This window comes from Botryllus schlosseri, chromosome 16 (genome assembly GCF_051294905.1).
Source record: "Botryllus schlosseri isolate E-star chromosome 16, Bs_hap1, whole genome shotgun sequence".
Lineage (NCBI taxonomy): Eukaryota > Metazoa > Chordata > Ascidiacea > Stolidobranchia > Styelidae > Botryllus > Botryllus schlosseri.
In genome coordinates this window covers 14,857,613-14,877,527 of record NC_137251.1, presented here as the reverse complement: position 1 = coordinate 14,877,527, position 19,915 = coordinate 14,857,613, and the positions used below count along the sequence as shown (strand labels likewise).

The 19,915-nt window shown below is 40.6% G+C and overlaps 3 protein-coding genes across 7 annotated transcripts in view; 2 read left to right on the top strand and 1 right to left on the bottom strand.

The window, feature by feature from the left end:
- The window catches only part of LOC145458801 (glutamyl aminopeptidase-like), a 34,679-nt gene extending 23,786 nt beyond the window's left edge, over positions 1–10,893 (bottom strand). Inside the window, exons 1-3 of one of the 3 annotated variants that reach the window (XM_080337293.1) lie at positions 10,751–10,893; positions 10,404–10,497; positions 1,498–1,563 (exon numbers count right to left, since the gene is read on the bottom strand). In XM_080337293.1, coding sequence (XP_080193419.1) covers positions 1,498–1,563; positions 10,404–10,497; positions 10,751–10,777 — 187 coding nt within the window. In that variant the 5' untranslated portion in view covers positions 10,778–10,893. The remainder of the gene's footprint in view (positions 1–1,497; positions 1,564–10,403; positions 10,498–10,750) is intronic. The other 2 variants (XM_080337295.1, XM_080337294.1) reach the window with 2 other exon arrangements.
- The window catches only part of LOC145458799 (glutamyl aminopeptidase-like), a 128,880-nt gene that overhangs the window by 39,068 nt on the left and 69,897 nt on the right, over positions 1–19,915 (top strand). The window lies entirely within an intron of this gene.
- Positions 14,287–16,506, top strand: LOC145459337 (glutamyl aminopeptidase-like). Its single transcript, XM_080337988.1, has 3 exons — positions 14,287–14,359; positions 14,706–14,810; positions 15,019–16,506. Exons 1-3 carry the CDS (start codon positions 14,310–14,312, stop codon positions 15,176–15,178), a joined length of 315 nt encoding a protein of 104 aa, XP_080194114.1. The 5' UTR covers positions 14,287–14,309; the 3' UTR covers positions 15,179–16,506.

The window sequence follows — 19,915 nt, the reverse complement described above, 5'->3', positions numbered from 1 at the left end:
TCCCAATAGTTTACTTTGCTGTGCGCCATAATCGAGTTTATTCTGGCCTCTTGCTTGTATCTAGTGCAGCCCGCGTACCCGGCAGAGTGCGGTGAACCGCAATTCACGCAATATGGTTCGTTTGTGCATTGATCATATTTATGCCTCATTCCGCATCTTGTACAACGTTGCGCGCTTCGGCATTGCTTAGCTTTATGTCCGTAGCGGCTGCAATTGAAGCACCGCATAGGTGGCGGATTATATATACGTGTCCGGAACCTTAGGAAGCCAATAGTCACAACCGAAGGCAGTATGGTAGAACCAAAAACTAGTAATACCGAGCGACTCGGACAGACTTTGCCATCAGTACGGTAGGTGAAACGTTTCGCAATAAGAACGTGCTGGTTTTCTAACGCGCTTTTCACTTCCTCATCAGTCATATCAAGTGGAACATCAGTTATTACGCCACGAACCTCAGGACTCCTCATTTGATATAGCTCACACCGCACCTCAATCTTCCTACCTGCGTCTCCTAGATCTACGCACGCGAGTAGATTTGCTAGCTGTACCGAATTACGACATTTAACGAATAGATCTCCCGACGGCAAGACCTTTATTTCCTCATAGGACCCTCCGAGAACACGGTGCAGCGCTTTGTTAATCGCGATAGGGCTGTACTGTCGCAATGGCTTCGTTAAACCTTTAATGACCGCGGTGAGGTTACTCCCGACAGCCATATCATTACCGGCGATACCTTTAGAAGCGGGTCCAATTAATTAGCAAGACACGTCATGAGCTGCTACATTACGATATGATATGTAATTGCTAGATTGCGTAACGGTAGTTTCAAACGTTATGGTGGGCCACATTTACTGTGGTGAAACATTTGATATGGCCGACAATGCGGTGTGAACGGAACCAAGCAATCCGGTACCTAAATTATATTCACTGATACTTTCATAACTACTGTGAGAAAAGAGCAACGGAAATTTATGGGCTTTACTTTACTTTTATGAATATTAAATGTTGGTACTCCGCGAAAACTGCCCCGAAATTTCTCAGGCTATCTTTCGTATTGGGGGAATAAACTACTTCTACTTGACAAACTGAAAATAGAGAAAAGTAAGTAAGTAGATCAGAAAATATTACAAAGTAGAAGTAGAAGTAGATAAAAACAGATCTACTTGAGTAAGTACCAGAAGTGGAGGAAAACTATTTGAGTACTTCCAAAAATTAGAAGTACTTCGTTACTGACCACCTCTGCCTAGAACACATCCCTAATTAGAATGACGTGGTATTGTGGCCACGCAGCTGAATTAATCCATTTGAAACGGTGGTTCTACATCTACATCCTTTTCATGCGATATATGATATAGAAAAAGTGCAAGCTTCATTTTAATTTGGATCAGTTTAGTCAAGCGGGATGTAGATTTGCTAGCAACGAACTACAGTTTACTTTTTACTATCTCACCAAGTCATATGATAAAAATGTGAGGTTATTCCGTATCATGAATTTACCTGGTGTTTCAGTAGTTGTTTCAGCAGTCGTTTCTGGAGTTTTCGTCGTGTTCTGCGCCTTTGTCACTAACAAGACATATGTTACATGCGTAAGGATATTGAGCGAAATATACGGAAATCACATAACCACCACTTATGATTACGACACCGTGACTTTATTACCTTAAGGAATTTGATAACAACGTAGTCACGATACAGTGATTCTATTATCCCTAGTCTATATCGTAACTATATTATTGTTTATAACAGTGCTTTCCAACCGATGGGCGCGAAGATATTTCCGGGGGGTCGCGAATAATTTTCAAAACGGTACAGTATTTAATTTAATTTTCCAAATATATGCAAAACACCTCATCTTCTCACGACCCGGCGGACAAATATCCGTTTTCGCCCTATAACTTATTTTTGCGTCCGTGAGTGCCGTAAACCGCGTTCCCGTGTTCACAATAATTCACGAGCAAGCTTTTCGTGAGAGTCATTTTGATTGGAGCGCGAAGTTGGAGATTGTGGTTTTGTGTATGCCTTAAAATTGAAATTCATTCTTTTCTCCAATTACTTTTCGAACGTTGATTAGAAAATTGGAAATAATATAATCGGCAAATAATCGCCGCGACGCGACGGAAGCTATACCCAAAACCCCTTGGTGTCCCCCGTAAAAGGCCAACTACTGCTTCAATACCCGCCTTCATATTTGCAATAATCTCTCGCGTGTACTCTGGTCTTCTTCATAATACCTTCAATTTGTCGCATTGTCGCCCAATTTCAGCTGTGGGTGTCTATTAGTTGAACTTATTACTCATACAGCTAATTGTAATTCGAATTACGTTATCATTCGTTCTATCATATCTCATGGTAGGTCGCACAATGAAACTTGCATTGAAAGTGGGTCCCGAACTCTGAAAAAGGCTGGTAAGCAGTGGTTAATAGAGATACCCATAGGCGCCGAATTACGGGGTGGTGGCCACACCATACAAAATGCCTAAACACCTGCCGTCTGTCAATTAGCGAGTCCGTGATATCGCGTACACATCAACTATTTACCATTTACCGATACGCGCGCGCGAATAATTGAATACGCAGCTTCATTGGCGACGACGAACTAGTGCTTAAAACACCGCAACTTTTTTTACAGCTTCCGACAGATTCGTAGATACTCAGAATATATGTATTTTGGTGTTTTAAGCTGTTTGGAGGGATTTAATAGTGCAACTTTTTGCAACTTTTCTCTATTTTTCATAGCCAATTTTTACTGCAACTTTTATCAAATATTGCGTAAAAACGTAAAGGAGTGATTTAAAAACATACTATAAACTATTTCTAGTATGGTTCCACTCTCTTCGATTTGCATAACAAAGAGCTATATAATGGGTTAGCAGCATCTCACTGTTATCTATGACACAATGGACAGAAGTTCAACTCCCCCCCCCAAGCACGACGGGGCCTGAATAATACGTAAATAGATCGCTTTATTAATTCTGTCGTTTAAATTTGAAATAGTTTCCCATTTCACGAACGCCCAGGTGAGACCGCCAAAAGTTACATTTTCACTGAGTCGCCTTCTTAAGGCTATTGATTTTGTCAGTCGCCAATAGAGAGTTTTTCTGTATTGCCTTGGGTCAAGTTTGCGGACCTAGGGGTTTGGGCTGTGTTATTCTATTTGTTTCAGGGGATGGGGTTATCGCTATGCTGTTTGGAATTTCGGGTAAAATTATTCCCGCATTGCGTAATTTTCTTGCTGTGTACCGGGAAAAATTGTAATTTTGGGCGGTTTCGTCAGGCCGTTAAATGGCGAAGTAACAAATTTGACAGCTCTGCAGGAACTAGGTTATAAAACGGAGCCTTTCGAGTATCTCATACCCTAATAATTCAACAAAATTATAAATGCAAATTTTTACTGCAGCTTCTGTTAAAATTAAATACAACTTTGTCGTGATTTTAGTGCAACAAAAACTTGCCCTAGTAATCATACAATCGAAGCGACGTCGATTTCGACATGCGTGCGCTGAGAAACACCATCTCCTCTCTCGACCAGACGAGCAAATTCACGTTCTACTGATTAAATTGTATTTGCGCGCATATTCGTTTACAAAATAATTCTTCAGTTAGTTTCGTGATAGTCTCTTAGTTGGAGCGCGAAATAGGACAGTGTGTTTGACTGTTTGTATATGCCTGCGAATTGAAAGTCATTCCTGCACAAAGTGCGCACTGGGCATTTCAATTACAGCAATGCAGCTCAAACGTCGTTATAATGAGCAAACGATTGTCGCGATGTCAGACCCCATTGTGCTCTACGCAAGTCGCGGAATTACTGATTAGATGCGCGCTTTCTCGTTTGCTATCATCTGTAGGCTACTAATTCTTGTCTTCTTTATACACTCGAATTCCCACGATGTCATTTGTCAGTGTTTGATTTGTTATTAATACAATGCAAGGCGTTAAATTACTTTCTCAAGCATTAATGCAACACGAGATTCTCGGTGGTGCAAATTCTGAATTTATTCGATTAGTTTGAGCGGGAACCTTCTATGTTCCAATAAACGTCATTGCTGGAGTGACTCTATCGGTCGCAGCCAAGTCGCGGATCGAATTTCAATCCATCGGGATTTGTATTTCTGATGATAAGGTCGCGGCATGCGCCATATCGCTCTTGCTTTAATAACACCTGGATAATTAAAATCGCACCATTTCACGCTCAAATTCGACTGGCCGATCTGTCACTACGTAGGCCGTAGGCCCCAAGCTGACATTAACCAGCGCGTTGTCGGTATTAAACCCGTATGTGTGTAGCCAGGGAGTTTCTCATTTAAAACTGGAATTCTCGTCCTTTTGAGATGCCAATTAACTAATTCGTATTATCGATGCTGCGTTCTGCAAATTCGCGAGAATCATTTGCAGTCTACAGCAGGACAGTTCATGTGATAACTTCGCTGGCCTAAACTATAGCGTCTACTACAGGCCTGGCATGATTTGCCTGCTATCTCCACTTGCGCGATTGTTATGTCATACTGGCTTAAGACTGACAGCGTGAAATTGAATAGCTTTGAATATGCGCAATTGGCCACGAACAGACTCGAACGGACGTAATTGATTAGCGCCAATACTAACACATCAGAATATATGTGATGCGGCCGAGTTATCAACGACAGGCTTGAATCGCCAGAAATCGGTGCCATTAAGCCTGGAATAGACGATCCGTACGGAGCGCATGCGTTTAGTGGGATTGGTGAGATAGTGAGATTACGTCATCGCAAGGGTAGTAAACAACATGCGCTCAGCCGTGACTTTCACGTATCGATGATCATCACCTGCACAGTTGGGATTGTTGGGAATATTCACAAATGTTTATTGAGCCTGACAATATTGTCGCTTTGGTGTTTGAGCTTGGGGGTTCATTCGTTTAGAGAAGTATGCCCCGTTTCAAAAAAATGGGTGAAATCTCAAGCCTTAGTCATAAAAATGTTGATATTTTAGGTGTTCTGGCTGCTTTTATGTCTTCCTCCGTTGGATTCTGAATATTGATGTGTACAATGCCGAGTATGCAAAGACTCCGCATACTTAACATATCTCCAAGTCCATATCACAGAACAATATCAAGCCAACTTGTGTTCCGGGCTACCTTGTTATAGTAGTCTGAATTGGTGTGCTTGTACGTACAGTTCTATACACAGCGGCAATTAGATTCTCGTCTTCTATATAATTCATTTTGTTTTACAACTGAAAATAGCATAAAATCGCATGGTTAATCACTGCAACTTCAGAAAGTGCGATGTCCGATCACTGCAGACCTGCCAACGCAGCTGAGCGGATGGAAAATACGCGTGAAAGCGATAGCGAACGCGTGCGCGTTCTCACACTTTTGCTCTTTCTGATCCTCATTTTTTCCTCGTCCCTCTTCTCTCTCGCACGCATCCGTTTAAGAAGAGAAATAAGGAGAGAAAGAGACGGACGCGTTTACGGATCGTCTATTCCAGGCTTTACGCGCAATTATAGGCGTAAATTCGTCAACACGATGAAGCTAGTCCTATCCATGTATTATGGGCAATGCACATTTACGCATGTACTTAACCGTAATAAATTGATGCTAACTTGGTAAATTTGAAATAATTTCAACCCCCTCACTTTTTCATCTGGCCACCCCATGTAAAAATAAAAGTCTCCGCCTATGTAGATACCAATGCTCAGTACCGCAGATGCGTAAAATAATATATGCCAAACAGAGTTGGATCAATTACAAGAATTCAGTTCAATTACAATTACAATTGCTCCCTTGCATGTTTCAATTACATTACAATTACAATTACTCAATGCTAAAAATACCAAATTACAATTACAATTACTGTTAAACATGTAATTATTACATTACAATTAGAATTAGAATTACAATTTTGGTTTAACCTGTAATTGATTCGGTAGAGAGGTGTTCTTTGATAGCCATACGGCAATTCCCTGCACAGACAACCGATGTTCCCACCACTACCTCTTCAAATCTCCTGAAATTTGGTACACGCACGTATGAGGTAATTCCAAACAGGATGAACTTTATTTTATGAAAATTAGACTTTTGGGTCAAATTAAAATCACTTCGAAAATTGAAAATTTTCTGCTCATTTCGGGTCTGCCATTTCAGGTTTTATCAATGCAATATTCAAGAAGGTGTAGCTAGATGTTAGACGTCAGTTGAGATACGGCACTTGAATTTATCTGAAGCTTGTCTGATCGTCTATATTTCCAAGTGAAATTTATTACCCTGTAGGTTAGGGTCAAAGGTTAAATCGAGGGGGAATTTGGTCAATGGTCTAAAATCAGTCAGGCGTTACGCGATTTAGACTGCAGATTGCTCAAAAAATATTTTGGAAAATTGGGTCTTAAATGAAAGTTTGCTTCAAGGAGACTTCGTTCATAGCTGTTTGATTTTGGTTTTTAAACTGTAAAGTGATGAAATTGCAGTTTCGAGTGCACACTTCATTTGCACGTGGAAATTCAGTAGTAGTAGGGTGTGTTCGGACATCGAGTCAGGGGTGTTTGTGGACATCATGTCTAGGGTGTGTTTCGACATCATGTCTTGGGTGTGTTCGGACTGTGTTGCCATTCGAACATCGTGTCTGGGGTGAGTTCGGACTGTTTTGCCCCTCGGACATCGTGTATGGGGTGCGTTCGGACAGTTTTGCAACTCGGGCATCGGGCCGAGGGTGTGTTCGGAATGTGTTGCCATTCGGACATCGTGTCTAGGGCGTGTTCGGACATCATGTTAGGGGTGTGTTAGGACTGTGTTGCCACTCGGACATCATGTCTGAGGGGGGGGGGTGTTCAGACAATCATGCCTGGGGTGTGTTATGACTGTGTTGTCACTCTGACATAATATCTGGGATATGTTTGTGTTGCGCCAGACATCACTCAGACCTGATATCGGCACACTATTTTTATCTGGACATGCTCCGGAGCTGATACCTGCGCACTAAATACCCCCAGGCCTGGTCCGAACCGGATATATGCGCGCTTAATGGAAACAGACATGCGTCAGACATGATACCCGCGTCCTAAACGACGCGTTTTTGCTGATATCTGCGATAGCTGGGTATATCCACATGTAGTGATAGCTGTGTATATCCACATTCACAGTAGTGATAGCTGAGTACATCCACAGCTATAAAGATAGTGCGCAGATATCAGGTCTGAGATGTGTTTGGACTATTTTGCAAATCGGACATCGTGTCTTGGGTGTGTTCAGATATTATGTCTTGGGTATGTTCGGACTGTTTCGCAACGTGGACATCGTATCTGGGGTGAGTTCGGACTGCGTTGTCACTCGGACATCGTGTCTGGAAGGTGTTCGGACATCATGCCCGGGATGTGTCCGGACTGCGTTGCTACTCGGACATCGTGTCTGGGATATGTTTGTGATGCGCCAAACACGCTTCAGACCTGATATCTGCCCACTATTTTAATCTGGACAGGCGTCGTAGCCGATACCTGTGCACCAAATACCCCCAGGCATAGTCCGGACCTGATATCTGCGGGCTTAATGGACACATACATGCGTCAGACGTGATACCCGCGTCTTTAACTACATTTGACCTATATATGACCTCTATATTTGCGGTTTTTGCTGATATCTGCGATAGCTGAGTATATCTACTGCAGTGATAGCTGAGTATATCCACATCCACAGTTGTGATATCTGTGATAGCTGAGTTTATCCTCAATAGTGATGTCGGTGTCCATTAAGTGCGCATATATCCGGTTCGGACAATGCCTGAGGTATTTAGTGCGCAGGCATCAGCTCCGGAGCATGTCCAGATAAAAATAGTGTGCAGATATCAGGTCTGAGTGATGTCTGGCGCAACACAAACATATCGCACATACTATGTCAGAGTGACAACACAGTCCTAACACACCCCAGGCATGATTGTCTGAACACCCCCCTCAGACACGATATTCGAGTGGCAACACAGTCCTAACACACCCCTAACATGATGTCCGAGCACGCCCTAGACACGATGTCCGAATGGCAACACATTCCGAACACACCCTCGGCCCGATGTCCGAGGGGCAAAACAGTCCGAACTCACCCCATACACGATGTTCTAATGGCAACACAGTCCGAACACACCCAAGACATGATATCGGAAAACACCCCAGACATGATGTCCACACACACCCCAGACTCGATGTCCGAACACGCCCTACTACTACTGAATTTCCATGTGCAAACGAAGTGTGCTCTTGAAACTGCAATTTCATCACTTTACAGTTTAAAAACCAAAATCAAACAGCTATGAACGAAGTCTCCTTGAAGTAAACTTTCATATAAGATCCTATTTTCCAAAATATTTTAATATGTTTTTGAGCAATCCGCAGTCTAAATCGCGTAACGCTCGACTGATTTCAGACCATTGACCAAATTCCCCCTCAATTTAACCTTCGACCCTAACGTACAGGGCATTAAATTTGACTTGGAAATATAGACGATCAGGCAAGCTTCAGATAAATCCAAGTGCCGTATTTCAACTATTGTCTAGCATCTAGCTACACCTTCTTGAATACTGCATTGATAAAACATGAAAGTGCAGACCCGATATGAGCAGAAAATTGTCAATTTTCAAAGTGACGTAACTTTTGACCCCAAAGTCCAATTGTTATAAATTAAAGTTCATCCTGTTTGGAATTACCTCATACGTGCGTGTACCAAATTTCAGGAGATTTGAAGAGGTAGTGGTGGGAGCATCGGTTGTCTGTACAGGGAATTGCCCCGTAGCAACGTAATTAGCAACAATCTCAAGCTATTCATGTTTCATTCATGATACGTAGAATACCCTTTAATTTAAAAAAAACTCGAACGTTTTCGAACATTCCTAATCATGAGTACTAAACACTAGAAACACAGGAAGATGTTTCAAGCGACTGTTAACAACCAAAAGTTTGACCGATTAACAGCGAATAGGCTACAGGACAGTCAATGAAATATAGTCAAACGATTAGGCTACTCAGAGCTGAGTGAGGATAATGAAATGTAATTGGTAAGGCGTCAGCGATAAGTATGATACCGATAAGATGTGTAAAATTAAAATAAATGCAAAAGGAAAGAACCTCCTGATAACTACGAATTACAACATTTTGGTTCGCATTTACATTTTCACTTGCTCGGAAATTGTTAGATTGCATTTGATGAACATTTAGGGTGCGAAAATTTCTGGCCCCAGTAAATTTGGCCAAGATTGGAGGTAAGATTGGGATAACATCTCAACACGTGCGTGATCAAGTCTGATGAAGCCTTGGTTGGAAACTTGAATTTCTTTTTGCAATTGTTGCAGCAAGCCTCCGTACTGGCCAGAGATATAACAATAAAACTCTGACCGTGGTGTAGGAAATGGTTCAGCACAGGTTTCAGAAGAGATTATTCGTTGTCCATTCATTTTTGAAATATTAAGATTTAGTTTAGCCCACTGATTCTCTAACTTTTTTAAACACGCCCTCTTTATGGCAGTGCAATATTTCGTGCCCCACTTATCGTCATATCACACAATGAAACCAGAATGTTAGCAATTCTTACAGATAGTTCGATGGTATAGATGGCTATGACTATTGATGAGAGAATTCTCCAATATGAAATTCGGACTATGCACATAGCAATAGCTATAGAATAGAGGTGAATCGCGCCAAGCTACCGGAGCTTCGCGCCCCCTTCAGATGATTTCACGCCACTCAAGGGGGGCACGCCCGCAGTTTGAGAACCACTGGTTTAGCCTATAATGTAATTCACAAAGTTTTCTGTTGCTACTGAAGTATGGGAAACAGTTTAGCATGGCTGAATTATCTACTTATAACGCGGCACGCATAGAGCACCGATGTAAATAGGCTTATTGTTACAGGTGGCGACTGTGTACCAAGGCCTTAAGTCCTTGCGGCCCCTCGTCGTCATCCTGGACCGTACCGGATTTTCCCTGGTGTGACGAATAAATGATTGATTGATGGATTATTTTATGTTGTGATTGTCAGGTTTCCATAACAATGTAATTGGAATTCTGATTGAGCAAAATTTTCATCAAATTACAATTACAATTACATTACATGAAAAAATGTAATCAATTACATTCAGCTCAATTACAAATTACAATTGATCCAACTCATATATATCATATACAATTATACATATACATATGAATTTTCCTGGACTACAATATATAATGTCCACCGTCGATTGAACCTTTACAATGAGCACGTGGTACGTGATTCTGTTGTAGGCTGCATGGCATAGCATTATACAGAATTGCACCAATAGAAGTGTTCAATTCTCAGAAACTCAATAAAAATACTACTTTTGCTCAAGCGCGAAGTTGTTAGGTGAACAATTCCATATTATTAACAACAAAAATGGCAACAACAGCTCTCAAAATGCGTTTGATTACCGTAAACAATCACTTCGTTTTGCAATCCAACTCCGAGACCTACTCCAAGTCCAATAGCTAGACACAGACTGGCACCGACTGCTATAGCGATGATCTGAAACAAATATGCATTATGATTCAGTATATAGGAAGGAAAGATTACATGAAAATGGCAATTGTTAAGGTCACCGAAAAATGTCATTTTGTTACCAAACGGAGACTCCTGTATAGCCTATCCACGTCGCATTTCTGAGAGTCAACGACACCTATAAAGTAGTTTATTGCTGGGTCCAGCTATAATTCAATGTTTCCCATCACTCTCAGAACCTAACTGTAGTCGTTTTGCAAAACTGTGAAACTCCGCTTACCGTCCTTGTAGACATGTGCTTTTCCATCCCTCAAATTGGCAAATTTATACTGCAGCTGTCACCTGAAAAGTTTTAATCTAAAAAGAACGCATATAACACCAATCCCATAGATTTCTGCTGTATTTAAGATCCGATGACGAACTGTATGATTAGGGTATATTTGCCGAAGATACATACATATTCGCGTTTGATAATATGCACTAAGCTACTATAACAATGAACTAATATTGATAGACACTATGCCAGGTCAATCTATTCGTAGAAACGAATCCCTCAAAGCGTTACCGTCGGCGCCAATACGAAATTGGTCCGAATTACCCGGCCTTCCATGTATTCATAATATAAATGCTTTATTGCTTATCGAGTCTCGTACTTTGACGTTTGATAGTTTGGAAATGTCAGAGCTATCTAATCAAACTTCTCTTGTCAAATACTGGCTCGTCTTTCTCCCGCGTCAAAATATGCATGAGTAGACTTACGACATCAGTCATTACCGTGGAACAATTTCGCTGAGCTCTAACCTAAACGTACGCTCAATGTACCACTGGTGGTACCGCAATACCAATCCCTACATAGTTATTATGATCATCACGGAATTTCGAATTCATCGAATATGATAAGCAAGGCGGTACCACCATGTGTTTCCGCAACAGAATTTACGGCATTGCAGTTAATATTTAGCTTATAACCACTGATGCAATAAGGTGAATGACCTACCGCAATATACTTCTATTCTGAATGCCACCTATCTCACACACGCTTTTTTTTCGCTTCTGATTTCATTTGTACACATCCCCTCATAATCATCGCTTCGAATGGTCGAATTTGTCAACATACGTTAACCGGTACGCAAGGCGTAAATATAAAACGATAAGAACTTTGACGAATTAAATGAATATATAAAATGTTTTACAATTCTGTTAATTCCACTTCGAAAGCTTTTGAAGCAGAAGTACGTTTTCTGTATTGTCAAATACAAAGAAATTTTTCAATGTACTTAGATCATTTTCATCATTTTATGTGCTAAGTCATTATTACATCGGATGACATAGCCTCTGTAGTAGAATTCAGTTGCAAAATCGCACCTATCTTTGCAGTACTGAAACTGGAGTGATTACTTGAACATCACGATTCATAAACTCAATATGACAGATAAATAAAAACATTGTATAAAACAGCCTACTTTCACAATAACTAACAAAGTTCATCGCGATTAGCTAATTCCACGAATGAATTCTGCGTCTCTGTTAATTTTATGTTTGTTATGAAGTACAATACACCCTAAAGCCGATTCACTACAAGCCAAAACCTCGATATAGCCCTTATTCAAATCATCAATAGATGTGAGACTGCGTTTCCGCCCGCGTATTAGCAACATACAAACTATATATCGCACTTTTAGGTTGAAGATATGATGTTACTCTGCCGGAGCTATAATTCCGTATGCAGCAGCCCCACACACGAGGCGCGATGCCTTCTTGGGTCTCTTGAGGGCGACTCCCAGAGGTATATATACATGACACATGCTATTTATTAGTTTCAGTTAGTAATGCTACAAGGTCTGTGATCACCACAACAAAACTTTTCAACAAGCAAACTACAAATTCAGTACACGTACGTTATTGCATACATACGAATATATGTCCTGTCCAGTGTCCAGCTTAAACATGGATCTATCAATCGCTCGGTATCTGGATATCATTTACCCTATCATCACTATTACAAAGGAATGAGTAAAAACCAGGGCTGTGAAGTCGGGGTCGGAGATTGGCTAATTCTGCCGCAACAGAGTCGGAGTTATAAAAAATTGTAAGCCCTCCTTGGAGTCGGGTCAGAGTCTGTAAAAATACTACTGACTCCGACTCCAACTCCAACTACATGTATACTTTAATATGAAGTCAAGTACTTTAAAATGCCTCGGAAAATTTCCAATAGTTAGTAAAATAGGATTTGTTTGTAGGCTACCAGAGCTTTGCAGACGGAGCCGGAGCCGGAGCAGGGAGCCGGAGCCAGACTTGGACAACTAGATAATTCTAGTTTTCTAATTTCACTAAATTAGAGCAAAATGCCAGTAATCTAATTCTAATCTAATTTGGAAAAGCTGAAAATTTTCTAGTTGTCCAAGTATATGCTTGGATAACTAGATAATTCTAGTTGTCTGATTTCATTAAATTAGAGCGCAATACCAGTAATCTAATTCTAATCTAATTTGGAAAAGCTGAAAATTTTCTAGTTGTCCAAGTCTGGCCGGAGCCGTGCATTTTCAGTGGAGCCGGAGCTGGAGCCGGAGCTCTACATAAAATTCGAGAGAATCCGGAGCTGGATCCGGTTCGATGAACAGTAGCTCCGGCTCCGATGTATTTCATAAGATGCTATGCTTTTACTGATGGCTGAATTCACATAATTCTACGAGAATTGTTGACTCGTTGGCACCACCTTTTCTAACTAACCAATAACCATGTTTATACATGGTGCCAAACCTGGATAGGCTGGATTTGTCGCGCTAACTCCGTAATTACTGTATTATATGTATACCCTCGAATTCGTAATCAGCACAACACCGATGGCCAATTGTGTGGTTCGAAAAATAATGAAAACCATGCATGTCAGAAAACGGGATTGATGTTTATGTGAGATGAACAATATACCTAATTAGTGATGAGACGAATATATAAGCGACGCCATAGGAAATAACCATGACGTAGCTGCACAGTGCCCATTAGTGGTCTTCAAAATGACTTCTTTCCTCAAATCGTACTGGCTACTTGATAAAATTGTTTTGTTACCTAATTTAAGCCTACACACCAAGTTTGGTTCAACTCCAACCAGTAGCCGCATTGCTACAGGAGAAAAAAGTTTCTATTTATTATATAAAAATAAATAACAAAAAATTTGAAAATTTTCTGTTCACCCCATGAAAGCGTTTGGTTGTTTATAGAAACGACGTTCACCAAATTTGGTTCAATTCCAACCAGTTGAAGCGGAGTTATTTCAGTTTTTCGTTGATAATCCTCGGATCAACAATGATGATACTCGGCTTAACAATTTCATGGGGTTGGCAGAAAATTTGAATTTTTTTTTTAATTTTCTGTAATAAATTAATAATTTTAATGGGATCTGCGGATTCCTATACTTGTTAGAATTGAACCAAAATTGGTGTGCAGCGTTTTTTAGGGTAACCTGACAATTTAATCAGTGAATGGCTGGAATCCAGGAAACAACCCCAATGTATAGGGGTAACAGATTTATCATGGTTACAGACTTTCACGGATAACATGTACATAGATATACTCCAGTCATATATACATAAGTATTTACCTGGATACTCAAATAATGTGGCAATAATTCAATCAGTTTTACGTCAACCACCTATTGTAAATTTGAAATAATTCGTTGGAATATAATATTATCAATTTATTTTTATTCAAGACAAGGACAAAATGAATGTTTTGAACTTGAATCAATTCTAGTATTCGATATAGTGCTAGAAGAAAAGGCCACGTCCCATAGTTAGTTTTTGATCGTAATACAGACATACTTTCTGAGTAAATCGAAACCGATGGTGGACAAACTTGGTTGGAACGCAACGCAAGGATCGCATGAGGAGAAGTGAGGGTTGTTGTTTGCCGTTGGTATCCTGATATTTTATGTACTGTAATCGTGTAATCTTGCCTATTTATGCAATTGTAAATAGAAACGAATCTTTTTTGGGGCCTCGCAGGCATTGTGCAGATTCAAGAACTGTTCTGGTCCAGCGCCGGTTTATTAGCCCTTTTATGAATTTGAGATACTTCCATGAATTTAATACAGTGAAAATAAAGGTGAAGTCAATAAATCGATCGCCCACCTACTCACAGTTAAAAAATGGACGGACGTGTTAATGCAAGGCATACACGCTGCATGATACTATCAGAAAGACTGGTAAGAATGGCATGTTACGAGACAATATTTTTAGACGTCTGAGGCGGATAGTTTTAAGTCACGCGATCAGCTATGGCGTCGAAAACGCGTTATCCAATGTTACCGAACTGTTTCGACAATGGAGAAACGATACGGCTTTGTGGGCATTGTTTTCAAGCTTCTTAGATTCTGAATACATACGAAGCAAGGGAGCCGACATTTTTAGTTTGACATCAGCGATGTGGTCGCACGCATAGCCATAAAAGAGTGGTCGGTACTACGTTCTCGATGAGACATTGGAATTGCATTGCTCTGCTTTATATGCTTTGCATGTTGATAGATTTTACAACCCCTTATATTTTTTTCAGTATTCACCCTGACATTCGGAGCTTGGTGTACCGATACGGTAATGCGGAGGAAAGTGAGGATGATTTGGAATCTGTACTACAGAAATTCAAAAACAAGACTACGGCTTGGGATCTGGGCTATCTGTTTCAAGTTTTAATGGAGAATTGGACAACTAGATGATTCTAGTTGTCTTATTTCACTAAAGTAGAGCTTAATGCCAGTATTCTAATTCTAATCTAATTTGCGAAATGTTTCTATGCTCTAATTCTAGTTCTAATCTAATTTACTGTTTGCCTGAAACAATGTCTCTCTGTCCGCAACATTTTGCAGCGAGGTAACAAGAATATCTCTCTCGCGCAGGGAAATCCAGTGCCAATGCCGTCATCACATTACTTACACCGTACACCAGGGGCGGGTAACATACGACGCGCGGAAAGCAGTTTCCCGTTTTACATGATAATTTGACCCACCGCCCCAGTCTGCCGTGATCCCCCACTACTTGCTTCAACATCAAATTTTAGTGCCTGTATGTTATTATATACGTGTGTGCGCACTGCGCAGCGTGCCAGAGTTCAGCTTACGCATAGGTCCGCCGAAGCGAGAAGACTTACATTATCGGCTCTTACCATGTATTCAATCCTAGTGAATTGATATCATGGTAAGTTTGGGGTACCGGGCTTATCCAATGCCTTGAAATCTTAATTACGGATTGCACCATGTGTATGGCGAGATAGCGTAGTGGTATAATCCGCACCTACAACTCAAATGTGTTGTGTTGTGAGTTCGAGTCCGACCGAGGTCGAGTCCAGAATTCCTACCTAAGTGTTGGAGGTTTATCTAGGCTAGGGTTACCATATTTTGGAAATCTGAAAAGTGGACACTTTTTCAGAATTTTCAGACTTGCAAATCCGGAGGGAAATCCTGAAAAATATTGTAAATTTTCCCACTTTCCTACTCAGCTCCCGAAATACCCGTCGGAGCGTTACTTTGATGCTGATTTACGGTATCTCAGTCCAATTACGTCCTAAATTGGACCAAAATTCTCAAAACAGAGGAGCAAATCTCAAAAAAGAGGACATTTGGGCGTCCCCCGAGGACACTTTCAAAAAAGTTTTAAAAAAGAGGACAAATCCTCTTAAAATAGGACGTATGGTAACCCTAATCCAGGCTGCTCCTCGCCATCTCATCCGCGTAAGCGATGTCTTACAAAATGCCAAGAAGTGGGCCGTGCTACAAGTCGGTAGATATGGAATAAAAAATAAGGAATATCGGGCTGGTAGTAGTCGACAAAAGCCATGAATAACACAAACAGCACCATCAGAGAGAAGCAGACATTGCGGCGCCTGTATGACAATGCTGTTCTCAAATCCACATTGTTTTCGTCATTATCGGCGACAAATTACTTTGAAGTGACCTCGCTGTCTCTAAAATACATTCATACATATATACGATTTATTTCTTGTATATGTGTATAAATGGGCGAATAATCTATCAATTCAGCAATCCGGCCCGCCAAGTACCTGAATTGTATATAGGAGGCCATAATTCAAAACGCGTCGCGGGCCACTTTCAAACTTCCTAGAGCCCGCGGGCTGCAATAATGCGATATGGAGACGAAATAGGCCGCGCTGTTGAGCAACACACGTTTTTAAGACTTTACTTTACTTTACTTTACTACAACGCCGTGCTCACTTACATGGGCGATGGGCAAAGTTACCACAAAAGAAGTACAAATGCAACCAAAATAGCATGATCATCAACTTCATTTTATTTTGAACTATGAGCTGCGCAAATAACTGACAATGCTTTTCAGCGATTAATGGGTCGATATTAGGGCTAGCCAGACATGTTACTAGCTGAAAGACTAGCTCATCCTAAATATTAGTCTTGTGGGGAAGCCCTAGGCTGCTTTCTAACCGTATCGGTCTTGGCAGTGTCTTGGCGATTGCACGTCAAGGCAATATGCTCATGCTTATATCGGCTGACTCTCCGTCGATGGAATGCTGTTGCCATCGCCGAAGCCGTTTCAGCCAGTGAGGAAGAGTGTTGTTGGGCACAGGCGAATAGCTTATTTTTAAAACAACAAAAATGTTTGAAACTGAAATCAATTTCAGCATGTCAAAATGCTTTACTTCGCTTTCTCCCAAATTCACAAATCAGATCGCCGGTCGCATGTGATCCGCGTGTTGGTGACCCCTGGTATAGTGCAAAACAAACCAAGCCTTGTGTACGGACGTTACCCATTCTTATGCTCAGGGGAATGCACTGCGATTTGATACGAACTGAACGTGATTTTTGCTGTATTCATTTCTCATTCACAATTTCATTCAATTTCCAAGCTTTTGCGAATTCAATAATTCCAATTCGAATTCTAATCTAATTAGCAGAAAACTGCGTAGCTCAAATTCTAATTCTAATCTATAGACGATTACCACCCGATATAGCCGACGTATACGATATGGAATGGTTGGAAACCTCAAAATAGTCGGTTTAACTGATATAGTTAGTAGATATTTCGTCAAAGGAGCTATATTTACCCATATTTTCAATTGTCAATACCAATCCACTATGACGTCACAGCTGAATATTCGTGACGTCATGGCTTAAAAAACATCTTTTACACAAGGGTCTTGTTTTAAACATGTTTGTTTTTAATTGATTTTTGTTTTAAATGCATCCCTACTCTATTTGTAGTGTCATTATTCTTCAAATTGCGCTAGTCGCTACGATGCACTTCGAAATTCCGGACGTAGCGACCTCTGATGCACTCTTAAAAGTAGATTACCCTTCGACCGAATCAGCTTTTTAAATCTATATACACTAGTACATTTCAGAGCTTCATGTTCATTTCCACTTCAATTAGTTTTGACTAGTCTTGAAAATCTCTACTTGCATTCGACTTTGAGTTTAAATTTATGACATTACTTCAACTGGTAATTGAGTTTCAATACTGACTACTTTGACAGCCTGTAATTACTATACATATATTGTACGAGCAATTACGTTGCCATAACCTGCTTGTTATATGCGAGCAGTCATGTATTGTTATTGTTGAATAAAATAAGATTAGGAGGAAAAGACAATGCTCAACACATGGCGAATTTGAAAGAAATATTCCGACGATTGGAAGATTAAGGCTTTAAGATCAACACGGTGAAGTTTAAATTGATGGCTCCAGAGATTAGGTTGGCTACAGAATTAGCAAAGATGGAGTGAGCCCGACCGAGGAGAGTTTGGAAGCGGTATTTGATTAGGGTTACCATATTTTTGTGGCCTAAATTCCAGACACTCTTTAGCGCCCCCTAGCTGGTTTTACAATCAGGTATGAACACATTGTCAGTTAATATGACGTCACACTAGAAAAGCTTCGTCTATCGACGGGAGTAGATCAGTGGAACATAGGTCCTGAATTGGGCCATTTTTCATGTGAGCTCCAGTGATATTGCTTGGGTCTGGAACAGATTTCTTCACGGGCCGGATGAAGTCGTCTTGTGGGCCCTATCCGATCTGCCGGTCGTGTGTTTAAAACAGCCCTGCTATACCGTTAGGTCAGTGCGGTTATCTGGTTGTGTGTTGCAACCAGGTCCGAAACAACATTTTTCAACCCCTTACGCCAAAAAAACACAGATCTTGGGCTCAACATGGGGTAATCGATGTAACTTCTTGGGCACTTACTATATGCATCTGGTTGTTAATTTTTATGAATCAATTCTGTCAATCGTATTGATTCTTCCATATAATAGGCTACTATAAAATGCACCATCAGGTTGCAAATCTGCGTATTTCCAACCTTTTATGGTCGTGACCTCATTTCCAACCTGAAAATGTTCCGTAGCTCAGCTTAAAACTTGATAAGATGATTACTAGAAAAAATTCAGCTGGCCCAAACTTACTCACGGTCTATTTTGGAAGCTGATTACATGTACGTCCAACATCTTCGCGATCCACAGATGAAGGCAAACGACCCCAAGATTTGAAACCGCTGTCTGTGATTGAAGCATCCAATCGTCCTTAACCAACTCTAGGAAAAGACCGTTAGCTAGGGTGACCATACGTCCACTTTTTTGAGATTTTGTCCTCTTTTTTGAGAATTTTTGACAAATATACGGCCAAAATCGACTGAGATGCCGTAAAACAGCACTGAAGTTACATTCAGGCGTATATTTCGGGAGCTGAGCCGGAGATGACCTTTTTTTTATAGTCAACCGACCACGAAGTGTGAAAAATGTACCATTATTTCAGAATTTTCCACCGGTTTTGCATGTCTGAAAATTATGAAAAAGTGTCTTCTTTTCAGATTTCCAAAATATGGTAACCCTGCCGTTAGTTTATAATTGCGATTACAAATAGGCTTATTTCAGTAAATGATGGTTATTTATATTTATTTTTGATTGCATTGTTTGCGAGGGCGGTATGTCTGGTACATTAACTCGCGAATAAAAATTTCGAATAGCGTAAATCTGCATGAAAACAATACTGTTTATGTTGATTTGCGAAAATCTTTTGAACCTACTTCAAGCCTTCAAAATTCCGGACATTCGGGCATATTTCATAATTTCCTCCCGGACGCGGTTTTTTCAGTGAAATTCCGGACATGTCCGGGAAATCCCGGACGTATGGCAACCCTACTGCATGGTTTTACACACGTGTGTGCGCAGCGTGCGAGAGAAGAGCTTACGCGTAAGTCGTAGCGAGAAAGCTTGCATTATCGGCATTTACCATGTACTCAAATGCACCCTAATGAATTGATATATTGGTAAATTTGGGGTAGCAGGCTTATCGAACGCCTGGAAATCTTAATTATGGATTGCTCCGTGTGTTAATTGATCAGAGAGAAGCAGACATGGCGGCGGCTGTATGACAATGCTGTTCTCAAATCCACATTAAAATACATCCATTAAATACGATTTATTCCTT

Coding starts and splice junctions, on each gene's coding strand:
- LOC145459337 (XM_080337988.1), top strand. CDS start 14,310: ATGGTGGACAAACTTGGTTGGAACGCAACGCAAGGATCGCATGAGGAG. Junction 14,360..14,705: donor CAAGGATCGCATGAGGAGAA/GTGAGGGTTGTT, acceptor CAATATTTTTAG/ACGTCTGAGGCGGATAGTTT. Junction 14,811..15,018: donor TGGAGAAACGATACGGCTTT/GTGGGCATTGTT, acceptor TATTTTTTTCAG/TATTCACCCTGACATTCGGA.